The 15,643-nt window shown below is 33.0% G+C and overlaps 2 protein-coding genes across 3 annotated transcripts; one reads left to right on the forward strand and one right to left on the reverse strand.

The window, feature by feature from the left end:
* Window positions 1–720: 720 nt before the first annotated feature.
* LOC133318106 (linoleate 9S-lipoxygenase 6-like) lies at window positions 721–7,492 on the forward strand. The gene is made up of 9 exons (XM_061520052.1): window positions 721–925; window positions 1,236–1,519; window positions 2,728–2,968; window positions 3,510–3,851; window positions 4,133–4,218; window positions 4,882–4,971; window positions 5,182–5,480; window positions 5,900–6,163; window positions 6,730–7,492. Exons 1-9 carry the CDS (start codon window positions 721–723, stop codon window positions 7,490–7,492), a joined length of 2,574 nt encoding a protein of 857 aa, XP_061376036.1.
* A 1,307-nt stretch (window positions 7,493–8,799) lies between these two features.
* On the reverse strand, window positions 8,800–15,174 carry LOC133318103 (serine carboxypeptidase-like 20). 2 transcript variants are annotated; one of them, XM_061520049.1, is made up of 15 exons: window positions 15,159–15,174; window positions 14,814–14,957; window positions 14,568–14,713; window positions 13,949–14,025; window positions 13,650–13,772; window positions 13,441–13,543; window positions 13,326–13,363; window positions 13,153–13,254; window positions 12,500–12,580; window positions 12,176–12,418; window positions 11,351–11,416; window positions 11,159–11,280; window positions 9,844–9,957; window positions 9,524–9,569; window positions 8,800–9,053 (listed from the first exon to the last, which is right to left on the reverse strand). In XM_061520049.1, the coding sequence occupies exons 2-15, from the start codon at window positions 14,954–14,956 to the stop codon at window positions 8,970–8,972; spliced, it is 1,488 nt and encodes a 495-aa protein (XP_061376033.1). In that variant the 5' UTR covers window position 14,957; window positions 15,159–15,174; the 3' UTR covers window positions 8,800–8,969. The 2 variants fall into 2 exon arrangements, with proteins under 2 accessions (XP_061376033.1, XP_061376032.1); XM_061520048.1 differs by having other exon boundaries at window positions 15,100–15,160.
* Between the last annotated feature and the right edge of the window lie 469 nt (window positions 15,175–15,643).

Consider the following 15,643-nt stretch of genomic DNA (forward strand, 5'->3'; position numbering starts at 1 on the left):
TTAATTAATTATTAATTCCAAATAAATAAAATAAATTATAACCGTTAGATTGATCGAAATCAACGCTGCTTAGGTTAGTTGTAAAGGTGATAAACTTTTTTGGTGATAAGTATATCCTATCCCAAATAAATAATAGATAATAATCGTTTTGGGAAAACAATATACCATAATAAAGTGTCACATTTCTTATTGGGAATAACATATATCCTTTTAAAGCATATAAACTTATATCCTCTTAGATCCTAACTGTTGATTTCCGTCCATCAATAGTTACAATTTATTGGATTAAAATTATTAATTAATTAATAATAAATTTGGGCCGTTAAGTTTGACCCAATAGATTATAACCGTTGATGGACGAAAATCAACGGTTAAGATCTAAAAGGATATAAACTTATATCAGGATAGATGTTTTTCCCTTTCTTATTATAGGTTTGTTTAAGTTTTTTATTTTATTTTAAATAAACTAATTTAAATTTGAATCCCTGCTTAGTACCCATTAAAGTGGAATTCGTAGCATTTTCTTTGGTAGAAGAAAACCTCAACAAGGCAAGTATAGCATCAGATACAAAGTTAGTAGCAGAAGTTAAGTATTCAAAATAGCTATCAACAAACCTTGATCAATAAGATGGCTTATACAAAAGCTATCATTGTATATTTTGGTTAAGAGATTGAGAACCAAAGAAAAAAAAAAAAAAAAAACAAGTCATAGAAGCATTAATGGAACACCCTAAAAGTCCTTCTAGTATGCCAAAGTGTTCCTATTCTGTCAAAAGCAAAATTGTCAATAACTTAAATCCAACATGCCATTCTGGCAAACAATTAACTCTCAAGGGGAAGTTATTGATCACCCAAAATCAAAGGAAACCAATACCTGGAAAATTAGTTTCTATTCAGATATATAGTGGAACAGAAGTGGATCCTTGTAAGTACACCTTTCTACTATATTCTTTTCAATGAGAAACAAAATTCAGTTTTTTTTTTTCCTTTTGAAGTATAAGTATTTTCTTTATCTGATAGTGTGCAATGACCAGTTTAAATTGTATTATGGTTTACTATAAGATAAGTTCTAAATGGTGAACATGTTATATTACAATTGTAAATATGAAAAATATCTGAAATTATTTATTTCTTTGTAAGTTAGATTGTATAGATATATTTTTTAAAATCAATAATATTTTTTAGTTTTTCTCCTTTCAATTATTGTGTTTTGGACTTTGGACTGCATTGAACAGATACAGGTAAAGGGAAGTTGAGTGAGAAAGCATATTTGAAGGAGGGTGGGAGCAAGAAACATGAACATGATACACAAACCATGATATATAAAATTAAAATACATGTTGACTCACATTTTGGAACTCCAAGAGCTTTTGTGATTCGAAACCAATATAAGAAGAAATTCTTTCTTCAATCTGCATCTACTGAGACTTCTAACAATTGCATCATTCACTTTGATTGCAATTCTTGGATATTTCCAATCAAGAAGACTAGAGCAGATCGACTCTTCTTCTCAAATACTGTGAGTCTTATATACTTGCCTCATTTATTGGAAATTTTTATGTTACATGAAATTGAAGGGGAACCTTGTTACAATGATTGGTGTTGTTTTCATGTAATCAGCCTATTGCAAATGAAAAAATAAGGCTATACCTGCTATAGACCCACACAATTATTTTGACCATTCCGAGGACCCTGCATATTGTTGGGAGATTTTTAAGTGGTGAAGTCTAACATTGGTTAGGAATGAACTAAGGGCCGTTTGGATGAGATTTTGAGAAAATGACTTTTTATGTCTTGATTATATTAGAAGGACTTTTTTCAAAAGTTAAAGCTATTTTTCATTTGGACGTAATATGTGGAAAAACACTTTTAACTAAATTTATTATTTACATGTTAAAATTGAAAAACACTTTTTATATATAAAATTACTAAAAAGAATATGCGAAAACAAATCATGAGAGCAAATTTGATTGTAGCGGAGAAGGTGGTAGCGGCAGGGGCGGTGGCGGAGTGGTGGTGGCAGCGGTGGAGCTAGGGTCATGGTGGTGGCAGGGTGGTAGCAACAATGGTGGAGGTGGTGGCAAACGACAATGGAGTGATAATGATGGCGGGGTGTAGTGATGGTGGTGGTGGCAGCGGCAGTAGTGGTAGAGGAGGTGAAGGTGTGATTGGTTGGGTTTAGGTTCTAGTCGTGGCAGCAACGAGTAGTAGCAGTGCAATGATGGAAGAGGAGGTGATGGTGGTAATGCGGCGGTGGTAATGGTGGTAATAACAGGGGATGTGAGATTGATTGGGGATGGGGCAAATTTGGATTTAAAAAAAAAAATTAATTAGTTTTTTACTTTTATTTTTTTTCATAAGTAAAGAATTATAGCTTCGAAAAAAATAGCAAGTTTTTGGCTTTTTTGTGACTTCTCTTTTTTAAAGTATACGTTCAAATACTAATTTGTAGCAAAAATGACTTTTTTTCTTAAAAAAAAAAAGCTTTTGGAGAAGAGAAAAAATAGCTCATCCAAATGAGCTCTAAGCGAGGATCTTATACCGGAAAGACCATGAATCTAATATTTTAAGATATTGGATTAATACGTGCTGTCATACCAATTTGACATTGGTGAAGTATCTTAACCCAATTGGTGTCCTCCCCAGCACCTAACACACACAAGCAGAAACTTATATTACAAGCATAAAACTTATGTTACATGATATTAAAAAACTATGTCATTACAGTGCTATCTTCCAAGTCAGACACCTAGAGCTCTAGTGGAACTAAGAAAGGAAGAGCTTGATAGATTGAGGGGTAATGGAATTGGAGAAAGGAAGAAATGGGATAGAATCTATGATTATGACTGCTATAATGACCTTGGTGATCCTGACAAAGGTCCAGAGCATCTTAGACCTATCCTTGGTGGTTCAAGGTTATATCCATATCCTCGTAGAGGGAGAACAGGTCGAAAACATAGTACATCAGGTACTTAATATTACCCTCCCCTAAATTTCTGTTTTAAGGTATCAATCTCAGTGTTACGAACCATTAGAATTGCAACCTACTAACATGCTTTAATCCATAAAAATATTTTTCTTTGACTAGGCTTTACATTTCAAATTAAGTTTCATTCTCTTGCTTTGAAAAATAATTATGAACCATTTCAAATTAAGCAAGATTGTAATCCTTAATTAGAAGGAGAGTCTTGGAGCTGCAGTAAGGTTGCTCCTTGTGACTAGAAGATCACGAATTTTAGTCTGGGAACGGCTTCTTTACAAAAATTGTAAGGATAAGACTGCGTACAATTGACTCTCACTCCTACCCTCTCAAATCAAGGAGCCTTGTGCACCGAGATTTTCCCTTTATAGTCCTCAATGATAAATCAAGGGTAGCCTGCAATACATCAAGTCTGCATAAAAGTCTACCATCTTTTTTTTCTGTATTTAAAGTCTACCATCTTTCTAAGATAGCACTTTTGAGTTGATTTTCATTCCTTGTTTCATGTTATCTCCTTGGAAAACTTTAGGTCAATCTACTGAGGGAAGGCCACAAGCAATGAATTTTGACATATATGTTCCTTCAGATGAGAGATTTAGCCCCAATAAATTGAAGGATCACAAATCAAATTGTATCCACGCCATGGCACATTTTCAATCACCAAAGGAAGAATCATTACCTCAACGAAGTTCTAGCAGCTTTCAATCATTTGAAGAAATACTTGACATGTTCTCTAGCAATAAAAACCAAACTATAGAAGCATGGATCATTGACAAGTTAAAGAAAATGGTACCAGTTGAGCACTTAAAGGAAATAACTCATGCAATCAAGGAAAACCGTCAAAAATTTCCTATCCCTCAAATCATATCTGGTAAAAGAGCTTGATAAGATTTTGTACGTAAATATTGTAGTTAGTTGGTTACATTGTTAGTTAGTTAGTTTTGGAGTTCAATTTTATACTATGAACTACTAAATAAGCTTTAGATGGCAAAGATAACTCATTGGAAAATTGTACCATTTGGTGAACTTAGTTAAATTTGGAGTTTTCTCTCCTTAACTCAAAGGAAGGAGAATTTGTGTTCTATCAAAACTACTAATTGATAACAAAATAGTTTTATGACATTGTTCTCTGAGATATCTTTTGCATTTCAGAAAATGAATGGGCTTGGGAAGATGATATGGAGTTTGGAAGACAAATGCTTGCAGGAACTCACCCTGTTAGAATCAAGTGCTTGACGGTACTTCATACACTCATGAAATGGGCTTAAGAAATAATCTCTTTTGTCATGATGTATAACATAGAGAATATAAAAATACATTCTCTACATTAAACAATGACTTGAAATATTATTGGCAATTATTGTTATATAGAAACAATTGAGGACGGGACTTGGAGCAGCGGTAAAATTATTTCTTGTGATCGGAAGGTCACATGTTTGAGTCTGATAAATAGTCTTTTCGTAGAAAATGCAAATATAAGGCTGCGAACAAATTGACTCTCACCCTTCCCTTTGATTTGCCTTTTTATTGTTGTCTAGAAGTAGAAGAAATTCATCACATGCTTCATTAGTTAAATAGTGATACTATTATATTCTTCATCTCTTGTTTACACACATGACCTAATTGAAACAACTGTGTTATGAATCTGTATCTTTGGAACTTCTTTAAGATTATAGTAGAAGCAATTTCAATGTTACACTCTGGTGCAAATAATCTGCCACAACTAAGAACATTCCTAATACCAAAGCATGAAGGATGATTTAGACCTTAGAATATGAAGTGAATGTTGATTTTTCCATCAAGTGAATAAAATGGTATTTTAATTGTTGATTGTGTAATCAAAAGGATATATAAACTCAAAAAATTTGCCTGATCATTGTTGGTTTCAATTAACCTTTCAGACATTCCCACCTGCAAACAAGTTCGGAGTAAAGAGTTCAATAAGAAGATCAATCATAGAACAGAAGCTTGAAGGATGGACATTTCCTCAGGTAACTAACAGAAATCTGAAACCGTTGACTTTTGAGAATATCAGCATTTTTTTCTTTTTTTTTTTACTTCTCTCAGGAGATATTAAATAATTCAAATGCTTCATACACTTTCCTTTTTAATCATAACATTTTTTTTAATTCTTTTGGAAGCTCAGTAATCAGAAAATAAAATGCAAATGGTAAAACTTATGTACTTTTCCGTTGTTTCAGGCAATGGAACAGAGAAGAATATTCATGCTGGACCACCATGACTATCTCATTCCATATTTGAACAGAATAAACACAAATGGGGTTTGTGCTTATGCATCAAGGACACTACTATTCTTAAGGAGTGATGGCATGCTTAAGCCATTAGTAATAGAACTTAGCTTGCCAGGCTCATCTTTTATACATGAAATTCAAAGAATTTTTCTTCCAGCCAAACAAGGAATACAAGCAGCATTTTGGCAGCTAGCTAAAGCTCATGTTTTAGCTAATGATGCTGTTTACCATCAACTAATTACTCATTGGTGAGTTAAAATCTTTCTCTGCAATCACTATTAGTAAAGTTCTAATGCTAATATCTAAATTTTTACTTGACAAAAATTCTTTGCCCTTTTCTATTGTCTAAAATATGGGTGCACAAGTAGAATTCCTAAGAATTTGTTTATTTTATAGGAGAATTAATATGGGAAAGGATCATTAGCTAGCATAAGATAATGAAGGAATTGAATTCAGCTACTAAAAGAAATAAATAATTATATAATCTGAGTAATAAAGGAAATAAATAATAACATATATCTTCTATGTTTACAACAAGGACCCTTTGTATGTGGAAACATGGAGCTTCCAAAATCTAAAGAAATAAGTAATCCAGACAAAAAACTAACACAGACTCTATTATCATTATTTGAGCCATTTAAGTCTTATGCAATGAAAAATTATGCAGGTTATACACACATGCAGTTGTTGAACCATTTATCATTGCCACCAAAAGAAGGCTAAGTGTTATGCATCCAATCCATAGGATATTGAATCCTCATTTCAAAGACACAATGCACATAAATGCCTTAGCAAGACTTATCCTTATAAACTCAGGAGGAATCCATGAGAGAATATTATTTCCTGGTGAAGTATGTATGCAAATATCTTGTGAACTTTATAAAGAGTGGAGGTTTGATGAACAAGGACTTCCCGCTGATCTACTCAAAAGGTACATTAGAAACTACTTTCATTTACAAGGTTTCAATTTTCAAGACATCTTTCACTGGAAACTATGTTTGGACTGATGAAAATGGATGAAATGAATAACATTAGTTACTATTATTTTAATGGTTTCAAATAGAATAAATATTCCCTCATGAAATTTATTCCATCTCCTTTCATCCAGTACTTTAATTTTTTTCTCCTAATTTAACTATATGGGATGGAATCAATTTATTGCTTACTAATCTCTTTACCATTGTGTTCACTTTCTATACAATGGAATAAAAAATTTCCTCTATCTTGTCATAAAATATCTAACAGTAACATGGTAATTTTATTCTACTCTGTCATTCATTTTTTTATCTCATTTCATTTTACAAACAACACTATGTATTATCGGTAAGACATAATGTAGTTTATAAATATAACTTTCTCAAATTCCTTTATGATTAATGTCACCGAGTCCCATTTTTACTCCCCAAGTACTAAAGATGTGCTCTAAATCTTTTTACCCATTTTCACCATCACATGCACTCAAATGTGCTAATCCAACAACAACAATTGATTTTGTAGGGGCATGGCTGTAGAAGATCCAGACATAAATAACCCCACTGGGATTCAACTTCTTTTGCTGGATTATCCCTATGCCACTGATGGGCTTGAAATATGGGTTGCCATAAAACAATGGGTCAAGGACTATTGCTCATTCTTCTACACAAATGATGATGCCATCAAGAATGATATTGAACTCCAAGCCTGGTGGTCAGAAATTAGAACTCTTGGACATGGTGACAAGCACAGTGACATAGGGTGGTATCAAATGACAACACTCTCAAACCTTGTAGACGCATTAACAACTCTCATATGGATTTCTTCAGCCAAACATGCATGTCTAAACTATGGCCAATATGCATACAATGGTTACCCTCCAAATCTTCCCACACTATGCAGGAAGTTCATTCCAAAAGAAGGAACAATTGAATTTGGTGAGTTCCTCAAGGACCCAGATAAGTTTTTCATCAAGATGTTACCTGAAAGGTTTGAGATGAGTCTTGCTTTGGCATTGGAAGATTTCCTCTCATCACACCACACTTGTGATGAAGTTTACTTGGGTTGCAAGTCATCATCACCTGGGTGGATAGACAATGAATTGATTCAAAACAGATTTGCTGAGTTCAAAGAAGAACTAAGGGAGATTGAAGAAAGGATCATGCAAAGAAATAGAGATCCCAAGCTTAAGAATAGAAATGGCCCTTCAAAAATTGATTACACTCTTTTGTACCCTGAGATGTCTAGTTTTGGGTCAAGAAGAGGACCTAATAGCATATCAGTTTAACTTTTTTTTTATATATATAGATTTGCTTAATTACACCAACTCTGCCTTTGGTAATATAGGATGGCAATATAGGTCAATGCACCAAAATGGAATAAAAGGATATGGGATAACAAGAAACCCATTCATTCATACAATGAATTTACTAGATTATGCTCTAATTATCTAATCTCTTGTGGTGACTAGGTTCATGACACAAATTGTCATTGCCATGTAGAACCAAGAAATTACCAATTAAGGTGGCCGAAGTTATATATTTTATAATATTTAAATAATAAATTCTGTGTTTCAATACTAATGTGGTTTTATATCCAGAATTTGAATTTGAAATTGCAATGACAAAATCATTCTCAATTTATTACAATTTAATAAGTAGGAAGAAATTGAACTGGAATTTACATTGAGTCCTTATCTTTTTACCCTGATGAATTAATAAAAAATATTCTAGATAAAGTGTTATGGTATACGCTATTTGCAGATGATATTATGCTTATTAATGAAATCAAGACAGGAATTACCATAAAATTAGGTTTTTGTTAAAAAAAAAAAAAAACACTGGAGCCTAAAAGATTTTCATTTAGTTGAAATAAGACTAAAATATATGAAATGAGTTTACGTCGGCAATAGATTGAGATCAAGATCTTATGGATATGCTAGGACACAAGTTACCAAAGAAAGATGCTTTTGAATACATGGATCAATATTGCAAATAAGGAAATAGATTAATGAGACGTAAATTATAATAACAGAGCAAATTAGATGAAATCACATAGTGCATAAGGATTTTTATGTAATTGCAAAATCATTCTAAGGCTAAAAGAAAATTTTTATAGAACAATTATAACTGTTGCAACGTTATATGAAACTGAATGTTGGCCGATACATAAGCAATATGATTATAAAATATGAGTAGCAAAAATGAGAATGCTAAGGTAAATGTATTGTCATATAAGGATGAATAAAATGAGAAATCAAAATATTTGACAAAAAGTAAGTGTTGTACTAGTGGATAAACAGATGAAAAAATATAGATTGAGATAGTTTGAATATATTGTTCAAAGAACCCTACATACTTTTAAAAAGAATAAAAGTTATCTAGAGTATAACACAAACAAAAAATGTCAATCAAAACTTACTTCAAGAAAAGTAATAAAACAAGACTTTAAATAGATTGACGATTGATGTTTCTTACAATGAGTGAAGATCCTCAATTTTTTGTTATTTTTTATTTGGATTCATCAATCACCTATCCTAATTAATTTGGGATAAAAATATTAATGTTAAAAAATTATCATAAAAATTGTAATAGGTAAATTGCCATAGTCATATTTTAAATACAGAAAGTATATTGATTGTGGTAATAAATTAGTGAGGTAAACATAGGATACAGATATAACATCGCGTTTGGATCATTAATAGAGTATAAAGATAATCCAAAGCTGCATAATGCATTACTCCATCTTCTTCTCTCTTCCCCCTCTCATATTGGCAATCCAGCGAGAAAGCGTTTATAAAAATCCAAAGCCTCTTGTGGTTTATATTCCGGAACAGTATGCCCAGCTCCCTGTACCAATGTAATCCAATAGTATCAAGCCCAAACCAACCAATCTAAGGTAGTTTGCAATATATATATATATGACAAGCATCATTTTACATTAATATAAGTTACCCCTATATATATGTATATATATAGGGTAATATTTATTATCTCCTACACTCACATTTTTCAGATGAGTCTCACAAGAATTTTTTTCTCTCATCTCCAACTCTTTTTTCTCTTCTATTTAGTATTTGGGTAGGAGATAACACTTTTCTTATGCAACATAAGAAAAGTATTACTCATATAGGGTAAAATTATTTCTACAGCCGTTTTACGTACAACAATTATAAGTGTATGATTATGATTCTGCACATTTAATGCTTTCATGTGTATATATATGACAAGTATTGCGCGTACAGTAGCTGCAGAAATATAAACTCCCTCATACATATATATATATATATATATCGACACACACACATACACACACAAACCTTAATGGTCATAAAAGTAAGATTGTTGTCGTATCCTTGTGTAAACCTGCAAGCAATAAAGATAATTAACTCAATTTTATAGTCAAGATTGGTCACATTTACGGGGCATATTTTGACAGCATGTATTCATAGATCCAATACCAGAAAATGTGTTCCAGCATGCCTCATAATGATACTTAAAAGAAAATCATTTATCTGGATTTATTATAAAACATTTCATAAACAACCCCAGAATTTCAAACAAGGTCCCTTCCATTTAAGTGATTAAAACATTTGAAGATTCATTAACAAGGATAAGAGGGAAAAGGAAGTAGAAGTACCCAGCAACTTGACCATTGAATAACCAAGGCCTCCATTCATCAACAATCTTGTACCCAACTGATCTCGTCCAAGCTTGACTCCCCGTAAAAGGAACACACATGTCATGATCACCACTGCCAGAAATGTTAAACTTATATAAGTTTTCTATCAAATAACACCCGAAAAAAGATCATTACTAAAAGCAATTATCAAAGATAACAATGACTATATAAGTTAGTCTAAAATTTTCAGCACTTCCAATATAAGACTTGAGGTGTCCCACGACCATTAAGCTGAACATGCAGGATAAATTTGCGATAAATTTTGTGGTAACCAGTAATTCCACCAACATGAGTTAACCCAAGTAAATGGTTTTAGTTTCAGGAGGGTCAGTTTCAACAGCAAGATGGTTATAGAAACTACAGCTAGGTAGACAGGTTATGCCTTATCTGTATGCTCTGCTGTTAATAAGCAATTTTATAAATTCTTAAAACTATAAAAGCAAGGGCAATAAAAAATTTTAGAAGAGAAAACAAGAATTGAAGAGATTCTTGTGTGGACATAGTAAACTGTCATAAGCATGTCCAATGATAGACAGTAAAACCCTTAAAATACACTTGAATCCTGCAGTTTTCAAATGGCTATGAAATTCAAAATGTGAAGCATCTAACAAAGTGCTACTTTTGACACAGTCCATGACAAAAATCTAAAAATTTCTCCTATAAATAAATCAAAAGCCAAAGAGAGGAAAACACTACTAAATGAAACATACATATAGCCTGGTAAAATAAATTAGAAGCACACTAAATTAGAAGAAAGCTTCTGGTAAAATGAGACATTCATATAGCATGGTAAAATAAATTAGAAGTACACTCTTTAGAAGCTTCTGTTAGTAAACCCCTTGTCACCAAGGTGTACGTTAGACGAAATAGGGATGAACATAGATGGGTAGGGCCTGAGTCAGTCTCGGTGATAGTGACAGTTAATTAGTTGAAGCCTCTAACCGAATTGGCGGAACATTTCTGATTGCAGTTCCTAATAACTTCAAATCAAATAAATAAATAACTGATTTAACATTTTCCTGTAGCTATACTAAAACATATACACATAATATACTTGCTTTCTCAGTAGTCGCCAAGAAGGTCAAGGACAATTGTATTGATGGAAAAAATATAGATTCTGCTTTTCAAATAAAAGGAAAAGGTGAAAAATTTCCATCTTTTCCTTCTCATATTCCATACAATCTACTGGATCAATTAATTGCATCTAAATGTGTAGCAATGGAATAGTTTTGGCTACCATAAATGTAAAAATGTTGTTATGCTGAAAATTCACCTGAAAATAAGTGCTCGATATCCTCTAGAAGTTAGGTTCTTGTGGTACTTGATCATGCTCCCAGCATCATGATTGAACGAAATTTTGTCCGTGCATAACACCCAACTACTGACCAAACTTTTCTGTTTCATCAAAAGATCGCGATTTAGTGCTTTCATATCCACAGTACAGGTATCGTATTAGAAACCTCACCTGTGCAGTGTGAATTGCTTTCCTGACTGCTTCATTGTTCAACCATGTGTTCGCAATCTCATCATCCTAAAGATAATAATATTGGATATCCTTACTTGTTAAACATCCAATGAACAAGTAATACAACAATTTAAACTATAAAAACGATGACAATCATATCATGTTTATATAACCCAAACAACATTTCATCAAAGAAGATATGACGTAATAAGATAGAGTGAAAAGAAAATATTGCTCCCTTCAATTGGGAAATATTTGTTACAAAGACTTGTTCTTCTAAACTATATTATATTAAGTGGGAAGGATTAAAAAAAATTGTTACTGTGCAGTAAGTTAGCTTCAATGTTAGTAGGCCATGAACTATAAGTTAAAAACCCTTAAATAATGACTTTTAAGGCACCACTATTAGAAGCTAAAGCTTAGTTTTCTGAGGACACAATTTTGTGCTCAGATATCTCTACAATCTGGTTTTATTTCTTATCTGAGCACCAACATTAATAAACAGGCATTCTTTCAAATATGCAAGGTTTAGAACAAGATAAGACATCTTTTAGTAGTGCTTTTCATTTTAGCATTTAAGTTTCTCTTACTAACACTTGAGCATATTCTTTATTTCTGGACTATTTTCATCATTTTATAATTTAGCTATCATCTTCAGTTACTTCACTAAAGATGAAAGAATTAGTAGTTCTTTATTGTTTTTGGCAATAAAGAATAAGTAGTTTTGAGGTATACACAAGTATCAATAATCATGCAATGAAAATCAATTGGTAGCAGGGAAGTAGATGTTAAATGGTAAAGATAGATAGTAGTAAAGCAACCTACAGTGCATGGGACATTGTTGCTATTCATCAGTTGCGGCCAAGTTGGTACATTTCCATCTCTCACAGGTGCTCTTAGCGGCCAAGCACGACCAAACATTCTTTTCCTCACAGGAAGAGGTCTCTCAGTCTCACCCAACTTCCGGAAGCTCGACGGCAACCTAATATACGATGGTGAAATCTCCTGTGCCTCTGTGCCATGATAGCATGGTTCTAGAATGTCATATATGTTTAAACCATCGATGTCCTAAAATAGCAAGAATCGTCAATGAGTGCCAAATTCATCATAGCTCATTTCCTACCAGTATTGTTATATAGTTAATATCACCTTATCAACTTTTGCAAGCTTGCTAGAACAATTATCACTGAGTGGATTATAGAAATTCCCATTGCAATCACTATTAACCGCCTGCAGCAGCAAGTACCACTGATTAAACGAAACATATTTAAAAGACAACAGCACTTGCCCTTAAATAATGCACATTGCTTTTATATCAAAGAAAATAATGCATGATGCATCTACATTGACAGGTCACCTCATTTTACCATAAATGATCAACATTAACATTAACGTTTACAACATCTTTATCCCAAATTAGTTGGGGTCGGTGGCATAAAACCATTCTCCATAAAATCTTTCAGTCACAAAGGAACAAGTTTACCACTGCTCTAGGCTCACTCTCAATTTACCATAAATGATATTAGAAAGAAAATAAGTTATTTCAAATTGAGAACAAAACAGAATCAACATCTGGATAAGTCAATTGCATTCAGAGAAAAATGAAAATTAGCTTTTTCTGAAAAAGCACCAAATGTGATTAAAAAAACTTCAAAATTGTCTGGATATGGCAGAAAGTGTAAACTATATTTACATGTTTCATAAATCAAAACCACAAGCAATTAATTTAATGGTCCATTAAGATGATCAAATGAAAACGAGTCACTGAGTGACCTTGCTATAATTGAGGCGTTTATTTTCACCTCGAACAGCTCATCTGAGATAAGACCCATTCCGTGTGCAAATGGAACAAGAGCATTGCCATCAAATTTTTCATCTGTAACACCATTTCCAACCATGTAACCCTGCACACAATGACTTTAAGATTGCGGCCACATGCTTGAAAACACAAATTTATCACTTAAAGATTAAAGACCTTGAAATTCAGATTTGGCTTCACACCAGCATCAATTCCTGTGGAAGATCAAGAAACTGAACCTTATTTGTGATTCTAACACATTTATTCAACACTTTAAGGACACAACTACTACCTTTCATTACTTCATAAGCAAGAGTAGGCACATAAACTCCAGCATATGACTCTCCAGCAATGAAGAATGGGTTAGGAAGGAACTCGGGGTATAGCTCAAACCACTGGTTTGTTGAAAGAAAAAAGGTAGACATGTAAGAAAATTGGGAAGAATAAAGGCTTGTTGATTCAAATATCATGTCAAAATTTCCCAGTTGTTTCCTTAACTACCTTAAGGATAAAGGCATGTGTATCCAAGGCAGTCTTAATGTCTCCGGTTTCGTAATCAGTTTCATTCTCCGAGTATGAAAATCCCACACCAGCAGGAGAATCCAAGTATAAAATATTGGAAACCTATCATGCAAAACAGAATCATACAATTAGTAATTCATGAATTACATAGATACTCAACCCGGAACATAACTATGAGAAGAAATCATTCTACCCCTTTCTCTAGAGACTTAACCCCCCCCCCCCCCCCCTCCCCCTTTCTCTCTCTCCTAAATTCATCACAGTTTAAAGATCTAGACCTTTGACCAGCTGTATGGATTGAGATGCAGTGTGGGCAAGCTTCCCTTTGTCTTTGCTGCTTCAAAATTAAAAGGACCTGAAACTCATAATCAATTGCCACATGATTTATAACTTCAATTTACAAATTACAATTATCATTCATTTTTCCAGAAGAATTAAGGAAAACACAGGATCAACAAATACTAGGTAAGGATTTCTGATGCCACTTGGGCTCAGTTAAATTATAGCACATGGACTCAGTTGAAGAAGAAGAAGAAAGTGTTTCACTCATTTAAATTATAACACACGGACTCAGTTAACTGCATTTCTGATGCCCCATAATACAGATGACATGAAAAAATAACCCATTTATTATAATTTAAGTGGGTGTAATCCATGTGTTATGAGGGCGAGCCTGGAACAATAGTAAAATTGCTTCTTTGTATCCTCTAGGTCATGGATTCGAATCCAGGAAAAAATCTCAATTAGGACTACAAAATTCTATCCTATTGAGCACGAGTCATTAACAAAAAGAGTTTAGTGTGAGCAATTGCAAACAATTTTAGGGTTTAAATTCATCTTGTCCATTCTAAAATGTATGAAAGGAAAAAAAGGCATTGTAAAAAACTGAATAATTACCATGTTCATATATGAAGCCATCAAAGCTAGAGCACCCAGGTCCCCCATTAAGCCACAGAACCATTGGGTCCTCAGAAGGTTTACCTTCTGACACAACAAAATAGTAATACAAATTCCTTCCATGACTTTCATCCACTGTCACATACCTTCAATATCCCAAAACAAAAGGACACATAATCACACATAACACAACACAATAAAAAAAAAAAAAAAAACCCAGAAACTGTTTAGAGAAAATATGTGTACCCAGCATAGTGCTTGGAAGGTAAAGTTCCATTAAAGCCTGGAATCTGTGTCACAATGGCACTTTCAGGTGCTGAATGAGTTAACACAAAGCTCAGGTAAATGTGAAGTAAAACCAAAAACACAGTGCTATATGCATTGGCCATCCTGTTAATAATAAGAAAAAACAAAACTTTTTATCAAAGGGTAATACAAATTGAAGCCCAATTTATAGAACAAGATATGAAACAGTAATGAGTGTATCAACACACTGTTTAATGCAAGTTGCAACTTGTGACACTTTAGTTACCTTAAAAGCCAAGAGTTGTTACAAGACAGAATGAATAGGAAAGAGAAGAGAGAGATTACCCTTTGAATCTAAATGGTTAACTGAACTCATAAGATAAGGAAAGTGCCGTTTTAAAGAGTGATGATGGTGTCTGAGTTCTCAAGCATAGTTGAGAGAACTGTTTCGGTAACATAGCTGTGGAAATGTATGTTCCATCAAGGTCCAATAGATGAGAGAAACGTGGTTAAATAGTTTAGATATTTGTTTGATTATATGAATAAAAAAAATAAAAACTGGTGGTCGCCAAGTTTCAATATTCTTTTTTGGGTTTTATAAGAGTTATGTTGTAGGAAAAGTGATTGTGTAATGTTATAGAGATTCGTTTTGCATGCCTTAATTTTTTATTTATTTTTTTGTTTTAAAAAGTGTGGGCCCCACAAAATATTGTGAGAGTAGGAAAGTTTGCCGTGTTATGTTAAAGGATAACACGAAAACCCTTCTTTTTTATACGGGAATGATCCGTTTATAAATTTTTTTATAAAATTTTGTAAATTATATTATGTAT

This window comes from Gastrolobium bilobum, unplaced genomic scaffold, assembly GCF_033153095.1.
Source record: "Gastrolobium bilobum isolate Gb01-03AN ecotype WA unplaced genomic scaffold, APGP_CSIRO_Gbil_v1 utg53552, whole genome shotgun sequence".
NCBI classification, from domain to species: domain Eukaryota; kingdom Viridiplantae; phylum Streptophyta; class Magnoliopsida; order Fabales; family Fabaceae; genus Gastrolobium; species Gastrolobium bilobum.